Below are 22,541 nucleotides of genomic sequence, written 5' to 3' on the forward strand. Positions count from 1 at the left end.
ATCCCAACAGTAAGAGAGCAGCTCCAGGAGAGCAGGCCTCACTCGTTCACACTGTGTGTTCATTTGGCTGTGTTTTTTTGGTTTGATCCCCTTTTAAGAAAATTTTAAAATAACTTTCTGCCAAAGATGTGGGCACTCAGGGTAGAGTTGCTGAGTGGACACCCTCCTCCTGCCCGTGGTCTGCTCCTCTGATGATGTGACCGGGCTGAAGCGGGTAGGTCAGCTGCCTGTAGAAGCCCAGCCTTCCTTTTTAAAAATATTTATTTATTTATTTATGGCTGCGTTGGGTCTTTGTTGCTGCACGCGGGCTTCCTCTAGTTGCAGCGAGCGGGGGCTACTCTTCATTGCGGCGCACGGGCTTCTCATTGCGGTGGCTTCTCTTGTTGCAGAGCACGGGCTCTAGGCACATGGGGCTCAGTAGTTGTGGCACGCAGGCTGCTTGACCCCATGTCCCCTGCATTGGCAGGCGGATTCTTAACCACTGCGCCACCAGGGAAGTCCGCCCAACCTTCCTTTAATGTGTCTTTCAAGAGGAAAGGCCCAGGACACCATGGGGAAGGAAGGCCACAGGCATGTGGGCTCAGGGAGGAACTCAACTGGTGGGGGAGGCAGGAAGGAGTGGGCTGGCTTTACCTGATATCCCTTAGGAACCCGGAAACCTGGGCCCAAGTCTCTCAAGGATGCCAGCAGGAAACCCAGAGAGCGTACCCAGGGCCGGGTATGACTGTGCTCACTTCACACCCAGGCGGCCTGAGAAGCAAAGAGGGGAAAGGATTCACAAGTTACATGCCTGGTTTAGAGCCAGGACTGCTACCCATGTGTCTCGAACCAAATGCCTACAGGCCCCAGAGAGGTAGACTGTTTATTGTTGTGACCTGTTCGCCCATTTCTTTCCTTACATCCTCTCTCTAATGTTCACATGTTTGCTCCACAACAAAATTAAGTGATACCATAGTTTGGAAGTGATTTTTTATGCTTTTTAATCCCAACTTCCAATTTATTCATATATCCCACAAGTATTTGTTGAGAACTTACTGTGTGCTCATCCATATTCTAGGCATTAGGGATACAGTAGTGAGCGAACCACACAGGACCCGTGACCTAGTGGAGGGGCTTACGTTCCAGTGGGGGAGACAAATGTTAATCAAATAACCACATGACTGCACGGCGGCCAACTGTGATGTATGTGATAGACACACCTTCCATGATTTTGTCCGAATTACTGTCCTTAGTTCTGTCCAATTCAAAATGACTTTCCAGTCTCTGGTTGCTCCCCAGAGACCTCTGTCTAGGAGACCGAGATCTGGAGTCACCTCTGTTCCTCAGTGTGAGCAGCATTGTTTTCTTGGATTCATTTCTTCCTTTATTATCCATAAAATATTCAAGTATCTACCATGTGCAAGGTCTTCCAGAGTCTGTGGTGCACATTCAGTCTTGACCAAGAACTCAGTTGCCTTAAAGGTATTCTCTTCATCAGTGTCTGTCTTCAGATCTCTCCGGTCCACATATGTTCAACCATTCCCCTTGGAAAAAAAAGATGGAATCAAATTAGGTATTGATTCACCCTCTCTCCCACCTGCCCCTCAAAGCCGCACACCACTACTCCTATAGAACCATTATTCCCTTTCCACTTGTGTGCTTTATGGAGGACAGAAGAACAGATAGTGATGGGGAGAGCAGGAGATAGGGTAGAGCAGTGGTTCTCAAAGTGGGCCCTGGCAGATTCCCAACCGCTGCGTCACCAGGGAAGCCCTAAACTTTTTTGGTTTTGTTTCAGAATATGTAGTTTTCTTTTAAAAGTGTTATTTATGGGCTTCCCTGGTGGCGCAGTGGTTGAGAGTCCGCCTGCCGGTGCAGGGGACACAGGTTTGTGCCCCGGTCCGGGAGGATCCCACGTGCCGCGGAGCGGCTGGGCCCGTGAGCCATGGCCGCTGAGCCTGCGCGTCTGGAGCCTGTGCTCCGCTGCGGGAGAGGCCACGGCAGTGAGAGGCCCGCGTACCGCAAAAAAAAACCCCCAAAAAAACAACAATAAAAGTGTTATTTATGTTAACCTAATGGGCTTATTATTGATGTTTTAAATGAATTACTACTTCTTAGTTTTAATACAGTAAGAATTTAATTTAATACAGTAAAATATTGATAGCAACAATTCACACACAAAAGCTCTTTGGGATCTTCAATAATTTTAGGAGTATGAAGGGACCCTGAGACTAAAAAGTTTGAGAACTGCTGAGCTAGTGGCTAAGGGGTAAGCTAGGTGTTAGGAGAAGTCCGGTTACTCCAGAATCAGACACAAGTCAGTAGAAAGCTTAAATCCACATCATTTCTGATTTGGACATCTGCAGTCTGTCCTAAGGTGTGAGTTGCATAGGATGAGAGATTCCTTTGGAACTATGGAAATACCTTCTGTCCCCTGGAGGAGAAGGACTGGACTGGGCATCACCTCACTACCATGTTTTAGAAGTATGTGCCAGGGACCACTCCTGAAGCTCTCCAGGGCTCAGGACCGGTGCTGCTAGGTCCTGTTCTCAACGTGAACACAGTCTGTGGAGCCTGGGTCAAATCTCAGCCCAGATTCCTTAAGACAGGAACACAGGAGTCCCCCACCCATCTGCTCTCTGAGCTTGCTCCCACCCCAGGGATCATAAACAGGGCTTCTTCAGCTCAAGGAGGAGGGAGCTGGGACTCAAGAGGCAAGGGTCCCACGAGCCCTGGGTGGTACTCCCAGGCCACATGTGCCTAGGGATGGGTGGTGTTCCAGGCCAGATGTGGAGTTGGGGGTGTGCTCAGCCCCTCCAAGGACTCAGCTCTCAGCTTGACAGTGTCCTCCCTTTGCTCCACACTCAGATTGGAACCTGCAGCTCTGAACAAGTAAAAGCCTGTGAGCTTCTATCCCTGGTTTCCCTGGGACTCCACTCAGAGCCTCTGCAGCTGACAGCCAGGGGTTTCAAAGGTCACCCCAGCTGGGCGGATTGGAACCACACATCGCTCTGACCGGGTGAAGTTGGCTGCCCGGCACAAGGCAAGTTGCAACATCTGTGAGCAGTCAGACGAATGCCTCTTAACTTTTCAGTCTGGCCCTGGGCTCTGCTACATCTCTGGCTCTCCTTCACTGTCTTCCTTCCCTGACAGACCTTGGACAGGTGTCTCTGCAGTACGGTGGTAAAGCGTGGCCGTCCACGCGTCCCGACTCATGGGAGAGCTGCCCGGGGAAGAGGTCACGGTAAGCCGTGTCCGTTCTCTGGTGTGTGACCCTGCTGCCGCTGCCTGCTCCCGTGGGTCACAGCAAGTCAGCAGGCACAGCCCACAGCCAAGGAGCAGCTCGTTCCAAGATTAGGAGAGATTAGGGAATTTGTCAGGATTTGAATGCTCTGAAGAGAGAGGATTAATGTGGGGAGAGGGAACTGTCATTGCCTGCGGCATTTGCACCTCTGGTGGTTTGCTGTGTTTGCTGTGTGCCTGTGGCTCCGGGGGTTCATGGCTGACGGCCAGGCTTCCACTGCAGAACCGTCTGGGAGCCCTTCCCTGTAGGGAAGGTATGGTATCTCCAGGATGCCTCGCTGGATCAGGTGCTTAAGGACTACGATCATGAAAAATGTATGCACTTTGGGTAGGGAAGGGGGCAGCTGGTTTCTCTAGACTTGTTCTGCTGTGTAACTTGATTCTTGATTTTAAACTTTTCTCTGAGTCTTTTTGCCCTCTCTCTTGGCCATAGTTGAAAGTGTTCCTTTCTGGGTTCAAGAGACAGTTGAAAGTGCTTTTGATCGAATTAAAGTCAAATTAATTTAGTGCTGCTTTGAAGGATTAATAAATTCTGTTACTTGTGAAAACCTTATTTGGAGGTGAGCTTTGGCCCAAGCATTGTCTGTATGGCGGCGTGTGGCTTTCAGCCCTCAGAGCACTGCTCTTCTGATCCCCTCCTCCTGTTTTTCCTCTTCTTACTTCTGTCTCTTCTTTTTTCTTTTTTTTTTTAACAAAGAAACATGTAACTTTTTATTTTTATTTTTTTTAAACATCTTTATTGGCGTATAATTGCTTTACAATGGTGTGTTAGTTTCTGCTTTACAACAAAGTGAATCAGTTATACATATACATATGTTCCATATCTCTTCCCTCTTGCGTCTCCCTCCCTCCCACCCTCCCTATCCCACCCCTCTAGGTGGTCACAAAGCAGCTGATCTCCCTGTGCTATGCGGCAGCTTCCCACTAGCTATCTAATTTACATTTGATAGTGTATATATGTCCCTGCCACTCTCTCACTTTGTCACAGCTTACCCTTCCCCCTTCCCATATCCTCAAGTCCATGCTCTAGTAGGTCTGTGTTTTATTCCCGTCCTACCACTAATCTCTTTGTGACATTTTTTTTTCTTAGATTCCATATATATGTGTTAGCATACGGTATTTGTTTTTCTCCTTCTGACTTACTTCACTCTGTATGACAGACTCCAGGTCCATCCACCTCACTACAAATAACTCAGTTTCGTTTCTTTATGGCTGAGTAATACTCCATTGTATATATGTGCCACATCTTCTTTATCCATTCATCCGTTGATGGACACTTAGGTTGCTTCCATCTCCTGGCTATTGTAAATAGAGCTGCAGTGAACATTTTGGTACATGTCTCTTCTTGATCTGCATTTAACTGGTGCTGAACGAAACCCCCCTGGGTAGGTGTATTTGACTCCAGCCACTGAGTACTGCTCTGCCGATAGAGAAATTATTGCAGAAGTCACTCAGGCCCTATGGTGCTTTCGACTGGAATGTGGTCAACAGGCTGGATGAGGGGTTAGAAGGGAACAAGGATGGTTTGGTTTGATTTATAATTATTATAATAATTATTATTGGTAGAGCATTCCAGATATGCCAGTAACCATTAATTGGCAATGTGGACGGAATCTGTTTATGCGGCTGATGGCAGTGGGTGGGGTGATGGGCCGAGCAGGGCTGTTTGGTGTGCCTGGCCAGCCTGGGATTGGGCTCCGGTTCTGCCTGTGTGGTGGTTAAAAACTGCCCTTCCCACCCTCCCCCACCCCTCGCAGGGCACTTGCTGTATTGACTTGCCTGTTCTGTTTCTGACCTGAAGCCAGACCTTCCCACCCGCCCAGGGATGGATGACTTCTATCTTCTGTGTGTATGGGGCCAAGCATGTCCCTTTTGATGATAGCATCCAGGGCCTTCAGGAGACCTCAGAAGGTCAAGATCAAGAGGATTTATAGAGAGGATTCTGAGCCCCATGTCACCACTCTTAGTTTCCAGTTCACCCGAAAGCAGAGTGAAGTCTTGTGTCTTTGAAAGCCAGAAGTGAGAGCAGAAGGGGGTGTTACATTCCCCCGCCCCCCTTCCTTTATGCAACTGCCGAAAGCCTCTGCCTCTCACATCTCCCATTACTGGGGAAGGCAGGAAATGCCTAGTCTGGGTCCGGGGGCCCTCCAGGAAGCCCACAGGGTATGGCTATGATCAGAATTCAGTTTGGTTTCCACTTCTTAGCTATGTGACCTTGGACAAATGTAGTTGGTTTTCTGAGCCCCCGTGTCCTCGTTTGTGAAAGGAGCATAATCAGAACTGCCTTGCAGGACGGGGAGATTGAGTGAGATTAGGGCTGAGCACGATGTCGGGTGCATGCACCCTGCCCGTTCCATGCTAGGACACACAGGACAGTGCTGTGGAGGCTGTCAGGGGGCCCCAGGCCCTCCTACACCCCTTCTCATGGTCTGCCATATGCTTCCCACTGCTGTTATACCATAATCCCACTCAGATACCCTTGCCCTGAGGATAATCAGGCTGGCCTGGGCTTGCCATCCTTGGTGCAAAGGGTCTGTCCTGCAGGGTTAGGGAACTTGCTTTCCCTTTGGGGGCTGGATGATGACCACGTTGACAGCTACCAATTATTGAGTGCCTTTTATGCTGTACTAAGTGTTTTATATATACTGTCATTCAAATCCTTCCCTCAACTTTGTGAGATTGATATTATCATTCTCATTTCATAGAAAAGGAAACTGAGGCCAGGAGAGTTGAAGTACCTTGCCCAGCTAATAGCTGGAAAGTAGCAGTGCCCTGGACTTGCGGCTGGCGACAGCCCTTGTGATACTTGCCCTCTCTCCACCCCACCCCTGGCGTTGGCAGCGCAGAGTGTATTTGTCACCTCACTTCAGTGGCAGTGGAGGAAGGCAGAGAGAAGAGTGTCCCCTCTGGGGTGTATGGTCCTGGGAGGCTCTGCAGGATATAAGAACCCCATGTTATCACACTCACGACACACACACACACACACACACACACACACACACGTAATTGTTCACTGCTGTATCCCTAGCCCCTAGCTTGCAACATGGTGGATGTTCAATAAATATATTTTAATTGAGTGAATGACTATATCCTGATTCTTGCCATTAAAATTATATCCTGATTACCTTGAAATGGTTCTGCAAACACATACACAAACACAATGATATAGATATGGCAAAATGTTAACTGTTGAATCTAGGTGATAGGTGTTTGAGGTGCTCATTTTATCATTCTTTCTACTTTTCTGTTTGAAATTTTCCATAATGAAACTTATTTTTAGTTTAAAATTTCTATATCATTAAATTCCTATTATTATTTTCCTTGTAAATATACTCATAGAACTGCCTGATATTCTACTGTATTCAACCAATTCTCACTGTTGGATATTTAACTGTGTTTTTTTGTTGTTGTTTTTTTTTCTATTTCTATTTAACTGGATTATTCTTCTGTTTATTTTCCTATAAGTAATGTGATTAGTAGTCTCATATATAAATGTGGGGCTGTATCTCTGTTTCTTTCCCAATAATATATTTCTAAATGGAGGATTACTGGAGAAAGAGATGGACATTTTTTTCAGACTCTTTTTGACAAATTGCTTTCCAGAAAGATTGCTTCAGTTTATACTCCTCAGAAGGGTATGAGTACCCACAGTCTCACTGGTATTGTATGTTATCTTTCTTTTTAATGTCAGTTTGGTCAGTTTTTTAAAATAATAACTTGTCCTTAATTTGCACTCTTGGATTCTGATTGAGGCTAGGCAGCTACCATTTGTGTTGTGGTCATTTGTCTATCTTCTGTGCACCGTCCAAGCCATAGCTCTACCCATTATCTGTCAGGCTGTTTTCTTATATATAAAATATCCTCATCCTTCATTCTTTTTTTTTTTTTTTTTTTTTTTTGTGTTACGCGGGCCTCTCACTGTTGTGGCCTCTCCCATTGCGGAGCACAGGCTCCGGACGCACAGGCTCAGCGGCCATGGCTCACGGGCCCAGCCGCTCCGCGGCATGTGGGATCTTCCCGTACCGGGGCACGAACCCGTATCCCCTGCATCGGCAGGCGGATTCTCAACCACTGCGCCACCAGGGAAGCCCCTCATCCTTCATTCTTGTTGCAAACATTTTATCCCAGATCATCAAATGCCTTTTAATGTTGTCATTGGTATGCTGTGTCATATGGAAGACCTCAGTATTATGTGTGTGTGGTAGCAGCTGTCAGCTTTCTCGCTTATTACCCCAACCTCAGACCCCCTTCCCATCAGGCAACTCTGACTGCTAGTAGGAAGCAAGAGGGTCCAGTGGGGGACTTCCCTGGTGGCGTAGTGATTAAGAATCCGCCTGCCAATGCAGGGGACACGGGATTAAGCCCTGGTCAGGGAAGATCCCACATGCCGAGGAGCAACTAAGCCCATGCACCACAACTACTGAGCCCACATGCCACAACTACTGAAGCCCGTGCGCCTAGAGCCCGTGCTCTGCAACAAGAGCTGCAGTGAGAAGCCCACGCATTGCAACGAAGAGTAGCCCTCGCTAGCTGCAACTAGAGAAGGCCCGCGCACAGCAACAAAAAGACCCAGCGCAGCCAAAAATAAATAAATAAATTATTTTTTTTTAAAAAAAGAGGGTCCAGCGGTTAAGAATAGGAGCTTTGGTGCCAGACACCTGGGATCAAATGCCAGTTCTGCCCCCTACTAAATACTCTGACCCTGGGCAAATGACTTAATCTCAGTGAGCCTCAGTTTCTAATCCATAAAATGGGGATGATGAGATCATCTGTCTCACAGTGTTGTTGAAAGGAGCAGTTGAGCTAGTATTTATAAAGTGTTTAGAATAGTTCCTGGTATATAGTAAGTGCTACATAAATTTCGTTTTTATTGTTACTTACTACAGTGAACCTGTGAGTCTTATAATTTGGAAAGGATTTTGTTTGCAAAGCTAATACCTCATCTGTGAAAGAGAAAGCTGGCTTTGTCAAGCAGGGGATGTGCCATTTTACAAACAAACCTAGCTCTTTGTTACTTTAACTTGTAACCTCCATTTTAGTTTTGTTAGATGTTATTAAATTTAAACAAACTAATTATATGCCCAGATTATCACTGTTCATTTCTGTCAGCTTACCCCACTTGGCATGGGACATAGGCTTGTGACTGACGATCCCAAGAAAATGAACAGAAAAATAAAAACTGGAAATACTCTTCCTCTTCAGTTTAGCAGACGTTTGTTGCAGGCCTGTGATAGGCCAGGTACCATGGATTCCATGCTGAGTAAGATGTGGTCCCCAACCTGGAACCATCCCAGCCTGGTGAGGCTCCTACCTGGACTTGAAATCTGGAGCAGGGATACTTGGGACATATTCCAGAGGGTGGCAATGGGTGTCCAGTGACCTTGGCTAGGTTCTGACAACCTGGCTTCTCTCGACTGCTGCCTGTTTTCCCAGCCTGGTTCTCCAGCCTTTCCTGTGGACTTCGATAGCTTGCCTACTCCCCATCTTTCCAACAGATCCCTTCTCTGTTTGTGAGAGCCAGAGTCCATTTCTGTAATTTGCAACCAGGAACTGATTCATACCTGTTACTAATTACACTTCTAGAATTAATCCTAAGGAAATCCCTTTGTTCCAATCAACCTGCCCGCCCCCAGAGACATCTTGTCTAGTCCCAGCGGGGCCCTGGACCAGGAGTCAGGAGCCTGAGGTTTACCTGCCAGTGATGCCATCATTTTGCTTTGTCTCTTTGAGTGAGTGACTTACCTTCTCTGGGCCTCAGTTATAAATGGAGGAGTTAGCCTGGATAACCTTAAAATGCTCCCTTCTCTGACGTTCTATGACTTTTGAGGCTTTTTCACAATCCGGTCCCCAGAAGTGGCTAGGGTCCTCCCTAGCCTTGCTTCCTTCCCTGCTTTCAACCCCACACTCTTACCTCACCTCACCTCACCCAGGATCCTTGCCGTATTAGCCCTAAACTCTTTTCTTTCTTGGACTATGGATCCCATTTTTCTTTAGCCCAAGAGCCCTCACAGTTCAGGCAAAAGCAGCTTTTACTTTCACCTTGAGTGCCTAATGCAGATATAGATTCTGAAGGTTGAGTGACTATTAAGTATGACTTCAGATATCCATGTGAAAACGCCGAGAAACATCTGGTTTCTCTGTTCCTCCTCTAGCTTCCCCCTTCCTGGAAGTTCTCCACGGGGTTTTGGGGAGACCAGGACTTGGCCCTGGGAGCTGGCGTCTGGGGCAGACTGGACTTCACCCCTGCAGCTTTGTGTGCAGGGGACACAGGGACTCTTATTCCCAGAGAGGAGCTCCAGGTGGTCCCTGACCTAGTGGGGCTCCCTGTAAAGCCCACGACACTGCGGCCCCAACCAGCACCCTGGGCACGCTGGCTGCCTGCAGGGAGGACGGGCTGTACTTTGTCTCATCTGACCTGATCTTCCTTCCTGTTTGCAGACCATGGGGGATGTGAAGCTGGCTGCGACACACGTTTCCAAAACCTCCCTCGCTGTGGATCACTCGAGAGTCGGCTCCATGCCCCTGACCGAGGCCCCTGCTTTCATTTTGCCCCCTCGGAACCTCTGCATCAAGGAAGGGGCCACCGCCAAGTTTGAAGGGAGGGTAAGGAGTGAAGCTGGGTGGGCGGCTTGCAGGGCATGTGGCGGGGGGATCGTTTCTTCTGCTGCGGCCTTCTCCTCGGCAGGCTGACCTGCCAGAAAGCCTGCTTTCCTTTTGGACTCACAAGTAAGGTGGATATACGCCCATTGGCCCTACTTCTTCTGTTTATGGTTGACTTTGGGCCGTGCTGGAGAATTTGGGGGCGGGGAGGGACACTGATGGTTTGCTATTAATGCGAGTCGTGTTCTGGGTTCATGCACCTGATCCTAGGAGAAGAAGAGGGGGGCTGGTGGCAGGAAGTCTCAGATCTGACAACTGAGAACTAACTCTCACTTTTCTCTCACTTCCTACCTGGAAGGAATGTTTGGTTAACTAACCATCTCGTGTATCCACGTGGTACATCCAGAGCAATGGGGTGGGAGATAGGACCCCTTATCTCAGTTCTGTCACCTTTTGCTAATGGGTATTGGTCTCTTGCCCTTACCGGGCCTCCATTTCTTCTTCTGCAAACAGGCAATGATAATTCCTCGTCCCCCTTGTACTAGAAAGGAGAAGAGGAAGATGGGAAGAATAGCTGTGAGAATATCGAGGTTATGCCCCATTGGAGGGACTTTTAGTAAGCTGCTGGCTCAGGCCACCAGGAAGTCAGATCATCAGCTTGATGCAGAGATGCATGTGGAAGTCAGGGGTTTGCAAGTAGTATTTGTCCTGGATTAAACACGGACGATCTCCCCGAGGAAATGCTTTAGCAGCTAGAAGGCTTTGATCCGAGCAGAAGACAGCTGAGGTGACGAGGAACTCATAGGTTGCGCTCTGAGTCTACAAGTTAAGAGCAGGGACCTGAAAGCTTGTGGAATGAAGGAGCCAAGAGCATCACTCTTCCTGGATGACACTGGGCCTCGCCTCTGTTTAAGTGGCACGTTTGGCTGCCTGGTCATCTGGAGAGTATTCAGGGGCTATGTGCTCTGCACAGGCCTGCGTAGTTAACTGTTTGCTGGTGGATCTGACGTTCCTTGTCATATGTTTTACTTGAAGAAGGGGAATGTTGGTGATGCTGCTGAGGGGTCTGTTTCTTCTCTCTGGGCTCTACGAGGATGAGGGCTTTTTTCTGTTGCCCTGACTGTGGTCCCTCCATCCCCACATCCCCACAGCTGGCAGGAAAGAAGCAACAGGAAGAGTGCCTGGGGATTTAGAAATGGGAGTGAAGTACTGATGCACACGACGACATGGATGAACACTGAAAACATGCTAAATGAAAGAAGCCAGACACGGAAGGCCACATATTGAATGACTGCACATATCTGTAATGTCCAGAATAGGCAAAAAGTATAGCGACTAACAGTAGATGAGTGATTGTTGAGGGCTAGCGGGGAGGAGTGGGGAGTGACCGCTGAACAGTGCAGGGTTTCTTTGGGGGATGAGGACTGTTCTGAAATTAGGTAGTGGTTGTACAACTTTGTGAATATGTTATAAAACACTGGATTTACACTTAAAAAATTCAAAGTGAACTTCTGAAAAATGGCTTAGCAAAACTGATCCATAGCCACCCTCCTGCCCTATTGCTTGTCAGAGATGAACTCCTCCCTCAAATTCAGAGAGTAAGAGATGACTTAGCTTCTACAGATGAAGAGGCCTTGCTTCCTTTGCTGACTTTGGAGGTCATGAAGGAGCAGAGCCTTTGGGCTGTTTGCCCTGGAACCTTTGTAGAATGAGCACTGGCCCAGGAGTCCACACACTGGAGTTCTCTGTTGCTTAGTTATCCTCTGGTTGGCAGGTTAGACCTTCTCTGGACCTCAGTTTCCTTATCTGAGAAGAAATAACTAGTTGTTTCTATATTTTCTGGCCTGCAGGGATATGAAAAGAAAACGAGGTGAAGAAGAAAATGGTAAAAGCAGTTCATAAAGTCAAGAAGCGTAGTAATAACAGTATTCTTTTTAATGAGGTGACATTCATATACATAAATTTAACTGTCTTAAACAATTCGATGGCATTTCATGCATTCACAATGCTGATTGCAGTATTCTTAAAGTAGAGCATTCTCTATGTGAACATTTTATTTTACTTATATTGAGGAAATAGTTGACTTTGTATATTACATGTGGGCTATAGGTCAAAGGGAATGTGTTCCTTAGAGGTCAGCATTCGGAGCTCTGTTACCACTCACCAACTTCCTGGAATTAACCCAGAACAGCACCTTGAGAGCATGCTGGTGTATAGAGGACACAGAAGGAAGACAATTCCAGAGAGATGTTAGGTGGAATGTCGGGCTCCATCTCAGAACTTGCAGGGAGAAACACAGAGGGAGGGGCTGTCTTAGAAAGCACTCTGTAAACTAGCATGCTGCAAGTGTGTATTATCACTGAAGCAAAGGAACACCTTGCATCAGGGAAGGGCCACGTCAAGTGACTCCAGAATGAGGAAGTGGTTGTTTGGATACAGAGATGCAGATGAGCAGCGGGGGTTCCTGACCCGGCCCCCTCAGAGAAGGGAAAGGTAGGATGGTGGTGGCCTGCGTGACACGAGCTTAGAGCAGGAGTTTCTAGTTTTAAAAGACCGAGTGCCAAATGGTCATCCCCTGATCACAGCCAGGGGTTCTCTGCCTCTAGGGCATGTTAACCTGCTCTGCTGTGGCCACTTGACCTGTCCTGCAGCTGACCCCTCTGTCCAGGCCCTGGGACGCATCCTGTTCTAGAGGCTTATTCTGCACCAGCCAGTCCCCGTGTCAGTTTCACAGCGACCTGGGGACCTCAGCTCTCCAGTCACTGGGCTCTTGCAGAATCTCTTACAACTGAGTGACTTATAAAATAAGCCTTCAAGCTACTTCTTAGGCCCAGGCTGGCACCCATCGCAGCCAGCAGGAACCCTTCTCTTCCTTACAGCAGCCCTCAGGGCCTCTGTCTGCTTTCCTCTCCCCGCCCCCCACACCCCTCTAAAAGTTGCCATTACCAGCTCAAGCCCTAAAGCCTGGGTGTGGAGGGTACTAGGATGTCCCAGCTTCTTCTGCAGAGGGCACGGGATCCTCCCATAACTGTAGAAACACAAAGAACCCCACAGATGTGAGGAAGTTACAAAGGTTTGTTTCCTACTGCCTTCTGAAGCTGGTAATCAGAAGTTGGTTCAACCTTGTGTTTTCTGGTTTTATTCCTGAAAGAGGTAAAAACAGTTGCCCGCCCCCACCCTTCCTCTTTATCCTATTTTTAGGCAAAAGACTTAATGAACCCCTTCCTCCCCGCCTTCCTCTTTCTATCAAAAAGACTTGGTGACCCTAAGACAGGACCACAGGTGCCCCTTGTGGTTCTTGTCTTTTTCTGAGAAGCTCCAAACTGTGAGATGTTCAGCTCTGTGGGTCTCAGTCCGTCATATCCTTTAGGGTTTTTCCACTTTGTGGCAGATACTTTGGACCAACATGTAACCCACGACCAACCCTCTTTGCCCTTCCCTTTTCCATTCTAGAGGTCATTGCGAAGTTTTCCTTTGCAGCTAAGAGTTGCTCAGTGACACATTTGGCTGAAGTCAGCTAGGGTATTCCTAGGAAAGCATTTGCTTTTCTGATTAAAACAAAACAAGTCACTGGTTCTCTCATATTCCACCCCTCCCCTGCTTCCTGCCTTGAATGCAGATTTGATGGCTGGTGCTCAGGCAGCCATATTTAAACCATGAGGGAACAAGCCAGAATACAAAGGATTGGTTGGGGTGGGCATAGGGGGTGGTGGGTACAGCTGTGGAGGGAGCATAAAGACCAATAGCTAAGAGACAGAAGTCCTAAGGCTTAGAGAGTTTCCCAGATAGGATCTTTGGCTGTGGTTATTTACATGGGAAATTTTATAGAAAGTGTTCCTAACTGATAAACAATACCTAATGAGATGCATGTGGAGATATCATATCTTTAACTGATGGGAATAACAGGGAAGAAGAAATAACACAGAGAAGAACTAAAAAACCCTTTCAGACCTTTACCAAATCTACCAACAGTGAGGGGAATGCTTGAGTTGAATGTGGCCGTGCAGTTAAAGCATTCTAGAGGAATTTGTTCCTCCCTGGCTGTGGCCATCTTGCTTGAACCAACAGGGTCTAGGGTCTATGAGAGAAGGTCAACCATATGGCTCTAAGTGGTGATTTAATGTCATTACAGAAAACTATTTGATCAGGGTCTACTGATTAGGGCAAAGCTACCTACCCTGCCCCACCTTTTTTTTTTTTTTTCCTCTGCCAGCTTAAGGAGATTATAGTTACCAGAACTCATACAACTTTGGATCTATATCTCATCAGTACCACCTTTAGGCCCAGGCAACCTGAGCCTACATTCTAGAATCCCCTGTTCCTTCATCTGGCTGCACCCTTGCCCAAGAGCAGGGGATCTCTCTGCTCAAGGGATATACCCAGTGGAGCCACACCATCTGCCATGTTCTGAGCACCCAGGACCCTGGAATTCTCTACCAAAGGGCCCTGAGCCCACTTCTAAGGCCTGGGTGGGCCTATTCCCATGAGAAGACTTACCTAGGCCTGAGTGGGATGGCCAAGGGGCAGCTGTTTACTTGGGGGGATAAGAAGGTAGATGAAACTCAGATGTGGGGATCTGTTGTCCGCCCACGGGTATAGCAGGACCCTGACAGCGTAGGATGGACTGTGCCACTGCCTCGTGAGTGTTGCTGGGCCCAGGGTGCTGGGGGCCTCCACAGACAGATAGCGGAGGCCCGCACATGTCAAGGGCTGACTGAAATGCCTCAGCTGCTCTGTTGCCCCCAAGGGCGGCTAAAGTGCTGACAGGCTGCTTCCCCCAACATGGAGTCAAGTGTGAAAGGAGCGAGATGGTAGGAAAAATACTAAAATTACTGGAGATTTCTTCCCTTCTGCCCTGGAATTCATTCTTATCAGAAAAAGCAAACATAGTGATAGGCCCTGGCTGTGCTGTGAATCAAACGAGCTGATACTTCAGTGCCTCCTGAAGTACAACACAAATGAGGTTTCAGTCCAGACTGAGGGGCTCAGCGTTCACTGAAGGGGGCTTCACAATAACGGGCTAGCCTGGCCTTATTAAGACATGTTTATGTTTAAGGCGTGGAGGGTGGAGGAACGGAACAGGGAAGGCCTGACACATGAAAGCGTGAATAACTCAATATCCACTTTAACCAACATTGGTATCCTTCCCCCACTAACTTCCCAGTTCGCTTCTATCTCAGAAGCGCTCAACCACTTGGAGAAGTTTGAAGGAAGCATCTGGTCTGCTTTCTGCCCTCGGAAGTCTTGTTTTTGGCCATGACTCGCGAGATCTAAGTCCCCATCCCCCCCAACCAGTGATTGAACCCGGGCCCCGGCAGTGAAAGCGTGAAAGTGCCGAGTCCCAGCCACTGGACCGTGAGGGAATTCTCTGTCCTCAGAAGTCTTAATGATGTGGTTCTTGAGAAAAACATGTGCCTATAAAACAGTAGGATATGACAGTGTAATTAGATGCTTGAAATAGTTCAATTAAATAGTTTGTACTACAGGAATTTAGAGGAGATTAAGATGAGGTTTGCAGTGGCTTGGAAACTGGTTTCTTGCTTCCTGACTTCTGTTCCTTCCAGTTGGTCCTTCTGACAATGCAGGTCTGACTATGTCACCTCCCTGCTTCAATCCTCGAACCTTGGATGAGGTTCCTCAGCGCTACCCACAAGGCCCTTCCAATCAGCTCCAAGCTCGCCAGCCCTGACCCCTCTTCCTCCCTTCCTCCCTATAGCCCACTCCAGCCCTGCTCACCCACACAAACGCAATGGTACTTTGTTCTGGTATCACCTTTGCGGACAAAGGGTAAACAGGAAAGCATTTTACCTTCCCTATCGATTAGGAGTGGGGGCAGAGTGTGATAGGCCTACTGGCGCCAGGCATATGGTCTTCGTCATTTTGTCCTCATGGTAAAGTAGCTTTATACACTTTTTTTTTTTTTTTTTGCGGTACGCGGGCCTCTCACTGTTGTGGCCTCTCCCGTTGCAGAGCACAGGCTCCGGACGCGCAGGCTCAGCGGCCATGGCTCACGGGCCCCGCCGCTCCGCGGCATGTGGGATCTTCCCGTACCGGGGCACGAACCCGTGTCCCCTGCATCAGCAGGCAGATTCTCAACCACTGCACCACCAGGGAAGCCCTATACCCATTTTTAAAAGTTAAACAAAAATTAATACAATTTTTAAAGGTTATACTCCATTTACAGTTATTGCAGAATATTGGCTGTAGTTCCCGCGTTGTTCAATACATCCTTAAACCTATCTTACAGCCAGTAGTTTGTACCTCCCACGCCCCACCCCTACAGTGCCCCTCCCCGCCCTCCCCACTAGTAGCCACTAGTTTGTTCCCTGTGTCTGCTTCTTTTTTTATATTCACTAGTTTGTTGTATTTTTTAGGTTCTACATATAAGTGATATCATGCAGTATTTGTCTTTCTCTGTCTGACTTATTTCACTTAGCATAATGCCCTCATATCCCCATTTTTTATAGAGGAAGAACCCAGGGGCTCAGAGTAATTACAAACCTTGCCAAGATTATGTCAGAAAGTGAAGGAGGCAGTACTTTAGGGTCCAAATCTTGTATTCCTCACGCTATTGATGTCATCCCTTTTACAGGTCTCATCTGGTTCCTTGAACTCAGTGACTGTTTCTTTTTCATCTTTGTGTCCAGGAGTAGCACAATGCCTGCCACATGATGGGTGCTCTGTTAAGTGTTTGGTTCTCTTGAGAAGCAGGTTGGTAGGGTCTGACTCGAGACCTCTTGCCAGTCAAGCCCATAGGGATTTGGTCCCATGTTTCTTAGGGTCTTGTCTCCCCTTCTCCCATCCTTTTCCCTGCTCCCTTCTTTACCTGAGGCCATGCCTTTATCAAGAATACCCTTCCTTCTCCCACGGCATCTTATCCAGCATCAAGGTCCTATTTAAACCCTACCTCCTTCAGGCTACTTTCCTTAAGTATGTCTTCTCTTTAAAGCATTTTAGTAGAGGACAGAGGAGCCACAGGAAAGAGTTGACTACTTTGGCCTTTTAAAAACGATTATTCATTCATCGCTGTGCCTATAATTTTATTATAAAGAAAAAAAAATGATTTAAATGTTAAACTCTTTTTAAAACAAAAATTCCAGCAAAGTAAAAATGTTCCTTGCCTTGACCTGTACTTCTGCTCTCCAGAGGTAGCCACCATTAACAATTTGGGTATCCGTCTGGAAATATTCTGTGCAAATATAAGCATGAATCTGTATATGCTTTTACATATACAAATGGACCCATGTACATATACTGATCTGTACCTTGCTCTTTTTGCTTAACATCTTTTGGCCTTTTTGTTGTTGTTGTTGTTTTTAACAATAGCACATAGATCTACCTCATAGGTAGATCTGAGCTAATCCTGAACTTTCTAACCCTCAACTGCTCCCTCCTCTGAATTCCTAGAATACTTACTTATCTGACTCATTTTTTCTTTTATTAATGTGCAACTTTATCAGTTATTGTTTATTGTCTTTTGCTTCCTCAATGCGAACGAGTTGTTTGAGGTCTAGAGCTGCGTTGTCCAGTAGGATAGCAATTAGCCACATGTGGCTAGTTAAATTTAGGTTAAATGAATTAAAATTAAATAAAATTAAAAATTCAGTTCCTCAGCCAGGCTAGCCACATTTTCAGCACTCAGTATCCACGTGTGGCTGATAGCTACTGTGTTGGGCAGTGCAGATTATTGAACATTTCTAACATCACAGAAAGTGCTATCGGAGAGGGCTGATCAAGGCTGCTCTTGCGTTTAATTCAGTCCCCATGTACTAGAGATCCACAGCTAGAAGATATATTGACAATGGCTGTTCCTTTCACAATAGAAATAAGATATTAAATTCTTGAGAATTTCCTTAGGGCATAAAATCATTCAAAGAAAAATGTAAACCCTTGATGAACGAATCTTTGTTTTCCATTTTTGTTGAAGAGTAGTATTCTTGGTATCCCAGAAAGCTTGAATGTGCTCCCAAAATTTCAATAGCTGTCTGTTCCAGGTGGCTCAGAAATTCTCATGACAAGGAGGCTGGTTCCTGAAGTATTTAAGGGAAAAGCTGCAGAATGGGAAATGACAGGACAAGTCATGATGAAAGTACAGTTGTCAGAAGTTGGTGGACACTCTGATTCAAAATGCCAGACTGAACAGATTTATTAACTTCTCCTCCCTCCAAATGTGCCATTGAAATGAACGTAAAAGGTTAAAAAGAATTAATTCAGAGTTGCACTGAGAACAGGAGAGGGGAATTAGTGGATGAGGGATTTCCATGGGTTTGCATGGAGGGATACATCAGCGCTACCCACCATAACATATAATTGAGAGCCACATATTTGAGATGAAAGGATTTGGAGACTAGGAGTGGGCTGTAGGGCAGAAATCAGGGTGATTAAAGGATGTTTACTTAATATCTCTATGGAGAAAACTGAAGCTCTTGGTGTGGATATTAATCAGTATCTCCAAAGAAAGTCTTTTTACTTTGCCACCAGGTGAAATGTGTTGCATGTCCAGTTGCTGTCCAGCTGCTCCATGCCCAGACACTCTAAGTGAAGCCCACCGGTAGACGTGCCCCACTCAGGGACACGAAGCTTGCAGTCAAGCCCCTCATTCAGGGTGACAGGACTACACACCGGGATGGAAAACGTCCATTTAGAAACTAGTTCTTCAATCATAGATTGTGAATAGTTAATTCATGGCCACCAGATGTTTGAAGAAAATATTTATACAATATAATATTGCTATCAAGAAAATTGTTCTTTTTTATACATTTTTAAAAAGTTTTATTAATTTATTTATGTTTGGCTGCATTGTGTCTTCATTGCTGTTCACGGGCTTTCTCTAGTTGCGGCGAGAGGGGGCTACTCTTCGTTGAGGTTTGCGGGTTTCTCAGCGTGGTGGCTTCTCTTGTTGCGGAGCACGGGCTCTATGCTCGCGGGCTTCAGTAGTTGTGGCACATGGGCTCAGTGGTTGTGGCTCGCAGGCTCAATAGTTGTGGCCCATGGGCTTAGTTGCTCCACGGCATGTGGGATCTTCCTGGACCAAGGATTGAACATGTGTCCCCTGCATTGGCAGGCAGATTCTTAAACACTGTACCACCAGGGAAGTCCCTGTTCTTTTCTTTAAAGTCAATCTATAGACAAACCTCTAAAGTGTTAATTAGAGTTACAGAACAGAAGGTAAACTCTGTAAGCTTTGGCAAGCCAAAAGTAAAGGAATGCTGAATGGTAAGGTAGAGGAGGGAAAGAGAGAAAGAGAAAATTACAAGGGCACTATTGTCCTCATCTTACATGGTGAGAAGTGAGGAGATACCATCTAAAACAGATGGATCAAATAACAAGGCTTGAGGATATGACTTAAAACCATAATGACAGAGGTAAAAAATGGTCAACTCATCAGCCATATTTGGTACACAGACATTTTATGTTTGGTCAGCAGTGTTCTCAAAACATTTGAGCTAAGATTTACAAATGGAAAACTTACACATACAGTTCCTTTCTGAACGGCTTTTCTCAAAAAATAAGATCTGGCAACACTTGGTCTGTGGGTGCTACCCCTACATCTAAGCATGTCTTTGCCAGGTTGCTATAGTCCTGACCCACACTGATTCCCAGTCATCTCCCAACACATGGGCAAGCATCTGTTGCCAGTGTTTTTTTGTTCGTTTGTTTTTATACAGCAGGTTCTTATTAGTTATCCATTTTATACATATTAGTGTATGTATGTCAATTCTAATCTCCCAATTCATCACACTACCACCACCACCCCCCGCCGCTTCCCCCACCTTGGTGTCCATATGTTTGTTCTCTACATCTGTGTCTCAATTTCTGCCCTGCAAACTGGTTGATCTGTACCATTTTTCTAGGTTCCACATATATGTGTTAATATACGATATTTGTTTTTCTCCTTCTGACTTACTTCACTCTGTATGACAGTCTCTAGATTCATCCACATCTGTACAAATGACCCAATTTCGTTCCTTTTTATGGCTGAATAATATTCCATTGTATATATGTGCCACATTTTCTTTATCCATTCGTCTGTCGATGGGCATTTAGGTTGCTTGCATGACCTGGCTATTGTAAATAGTGCTGCAAAGAACATTGGGGTGCATGTGTCTTTCTGCATATGGTTTCCTCTGGGTATATGCCCAGTAGTGGGATTGCTGGGTCATATGATAATTCTATTTTTAGTTTCTTAAGGAACCTCCATACCGTTTTCCATAGTGGCTGTATCAATTTACATTCCCACCAGGAGTGCAAGAGGGTTCCCTTTTCTCCACACCCTTTCCAGCATTTGTTGTTTGTAGATTTTCTGATGATGCCCATCTAACTGGTGTGAGGTGATACCTCATTGTAGTTTTGATTTGCATTTCTCTAATAATTAGTGATGTTGAGCAGCTTCTCATGTGCTTCTTGGCCATCTGTATGTCTTCTTTGGAAAATGTCTATTTAGGTCTTCTGCACATTTTTGTATTGGGTTGTTTGTTTTTTTTAAATATTGAGCTGCATGAGCTGTTTATATATTTTGCAGATTAATCCTTTGTCCGTTGATAAGTTTGCAAATATTTTCTCCCAATCTGAGGGTTGTCTTTTCATCTTGTTTGTAGTTTCCTTTGCTTTTCAAAAGCTTTTAAGTTTCATTAGGTCCCATTTGTTTATTTTTGTTTATTTTTGTTTTTATTTCCATTACTCTAGGAGGTGGAACAAAAAAGATCTTGCTGTGATTTATGTCAAAGAGTGTTCTTCCTATGTCTTCCTCTAAGAGTTTTACAGTGTCCGGTCTTACATTTAGGTCTCTAATTCATTTTGAGTTTATTTTTGTGTATGGTATTAGGGAGTGTTCTAATTTCATTCTTTTATGTGTAGCTGTCCAGTTTTCCCAGCACCACTTATTGAAGAGGCTGTCTTTTCTCCATTGTATATCCTTGCCTCCTTTCTCATAGATTAGTTGACCATAGGTGCATGGGTTTGTCTCTGGGCTTTCTATCCTGTTTCATTGATCTATATTTCTGTTTTTGTGCCAGTACCATATTGTCTTGATTACTGTAGATTTATAGTATAGTCTGAAGTCAGGGAGTCTGATTCATCCAGTTCCATTTTTTCCCCCTCAAGACTGATTTGGCTATTCGGGGTCTTTCGTGTCTCCATATAAATTTTAAGATTTTTTGTTCTAGTTCTGCAAAAAATGCCACAGGTAATTTGATAGGGATTGCATTGAATCTGTAGATTGCTTTGGGTAGTATAATTATTTTCACAATATTGGTCCTTCCAATCCAAGAACATGGTATATCTCTTCATCTGTGTCATCTTTGATTTCTTTCATCAGTGTCTTATAGTTTCCTGAGTATAGGTCTTTTACCTCCTTAGGTAGGTTTATTCCTAGTTATTTTATTCTTTTTGTTGCAATGGTGAATGGGATTGTTTCCTTAATTTCTCTTTCTGATCTTTCATTGTTAGTGTATAGGTGCGCAAGAGATTTCTGTGCATTCATTTTGTATCCTGTAATTTTACCAAATTCATTGATCAGCTATAGTAGTTTTCTAGTGGCATCTTTAGGATTCTCTATGTATAGTATCATATCATCTGCAAACAGTGACAGTTTGACTTCTTCTTTTCCAATTTGTATTCCTTTTATTTCTTTTTCTTCTCTGATTGCCGTGGCTAGGACTTCCAAAGCTATGTTTGATAATAGTGATAAGAGTGGACATCCTTGTCTTGTTCCTGATCTTAGAGGAAATGGTTTCAGTTTCTCACCATTGAGAATGATGTTTGCTGTGGGTTTGTCGTATATGGCCTTTACTATGTTGAGGTAGGTTCCCTCTATGCCCACTTTCTGGAGAGTGTTTATCATAAACAGGTGTTGAATTTTGTCAAAAGCTTTTTCTGCATCTATTGAGATGATCATATGGTTTTTATTCTTCAGTTTGTTAATATGGTGTATCACATTGATTGATTTGCATAAATTGAAGAATCCTTGCATCTCTGGGATAAATCCCACTTGATCATGGTGTATGATCCTTTTAATGTGTCGTTGGATTCTGTTTGCTAGTATTTTGCTGAGGATTTTTGCATGTATATTTATCAGTGATATTGGTCTGTAATTTTCTTTTTTTGTAGTATCTTTGTCTGGTTTTTGTTATCAGGGTGATGGTGGCCTCATAAAATGAGTTGGGGAGTTTCCTTCATCTGCAATTTTTTGGAAGAGTTTGAGAAGGATGGTTGTTAGCTGTTCTCTAAATGTTTGACAGAATTCACCTGTGAAGCCATCTGGTCCTGGACTTTTGTTTGTTGGAAGATTTTTAATCACAGTTTCAATTTCATTACTTGTGATTGGTTTGTTCATATTTTCTATTTCTTCCTGGTTCAGTCTTAGAAGTTTATACCTGTCTAAGAATTTGTCTATTTCTTCCCGGTTGTCCATTTTATTGGCATAGAGTTGCTTGTCATAGTCTCTTAGCATGCTTTGTATTTCTGAGGTGTCTGTTGTAACTTCTCCTTTTTCATTTCTAATTTTATTGACTTGAGTCCTCTCCCTCTTTTTCTCCATAAGTCTGGCTAATGGTTTAACAATTTTGTTTATCTTCTCAAAGAACCAGCTTTTAGTTTTATTGATCTTTGCTATTGTTTTCTTTGTTTGTATTTCATTTATTTCTGCTCTGATCTTTATG

General features: G+C 45.3%; 1 protein-coding gene across 7 annotated transcripts in view; it reads left to right on the plus strand.

The window, feature by feature from the left end:
- Nucleotides 1-22,541, plus strand: part of MYLK (myosin light chain kinase) — a 281,962-nt gene that overhangs the window by 88,770 nt on the left and 170,651 nt on the right. For 4 of the 7 annotated variants that reach the window (XM_067034429.1, XM_067034430.1, XM_067034434.1 and 1 more), the window contains 2 exons: nucleotides 2,848-3,022; nucleotides 9,721-9,885. In XM_067034429.1, coding sequence (XP_066890530.1) covers nucleotides 9,724-9,885 — 162 coding nt within the window. In that variant the 5' untranslated portion in view covers nucleotides 2,848-3,022; nucleotides 9,721-9,723. The remainder of the gene's footprint in view (nucleotides 1-2,847; nucleotides 3,023-9,720; nucleotides 9,886-22,541) is intronic. The other 3 variants (XM_059064332.2, XM_067034433.1, XM_067034431.1) reach the window with 1 other exon arrangement.

This window comes from Kogia breviceps, chromosome 5, assembly GCF_026419965.1.
Source record: "Kogia breviceps isolate mKogBre1 chromosome 5, mKogBre1 haplotype 1, whole genome shotgun sequence".
NCBI lineage: Eukaryota > Metazoa > Chordata > Mammalia > Artiodactyla > Physeteridae > Kogia > Kogia breviceps.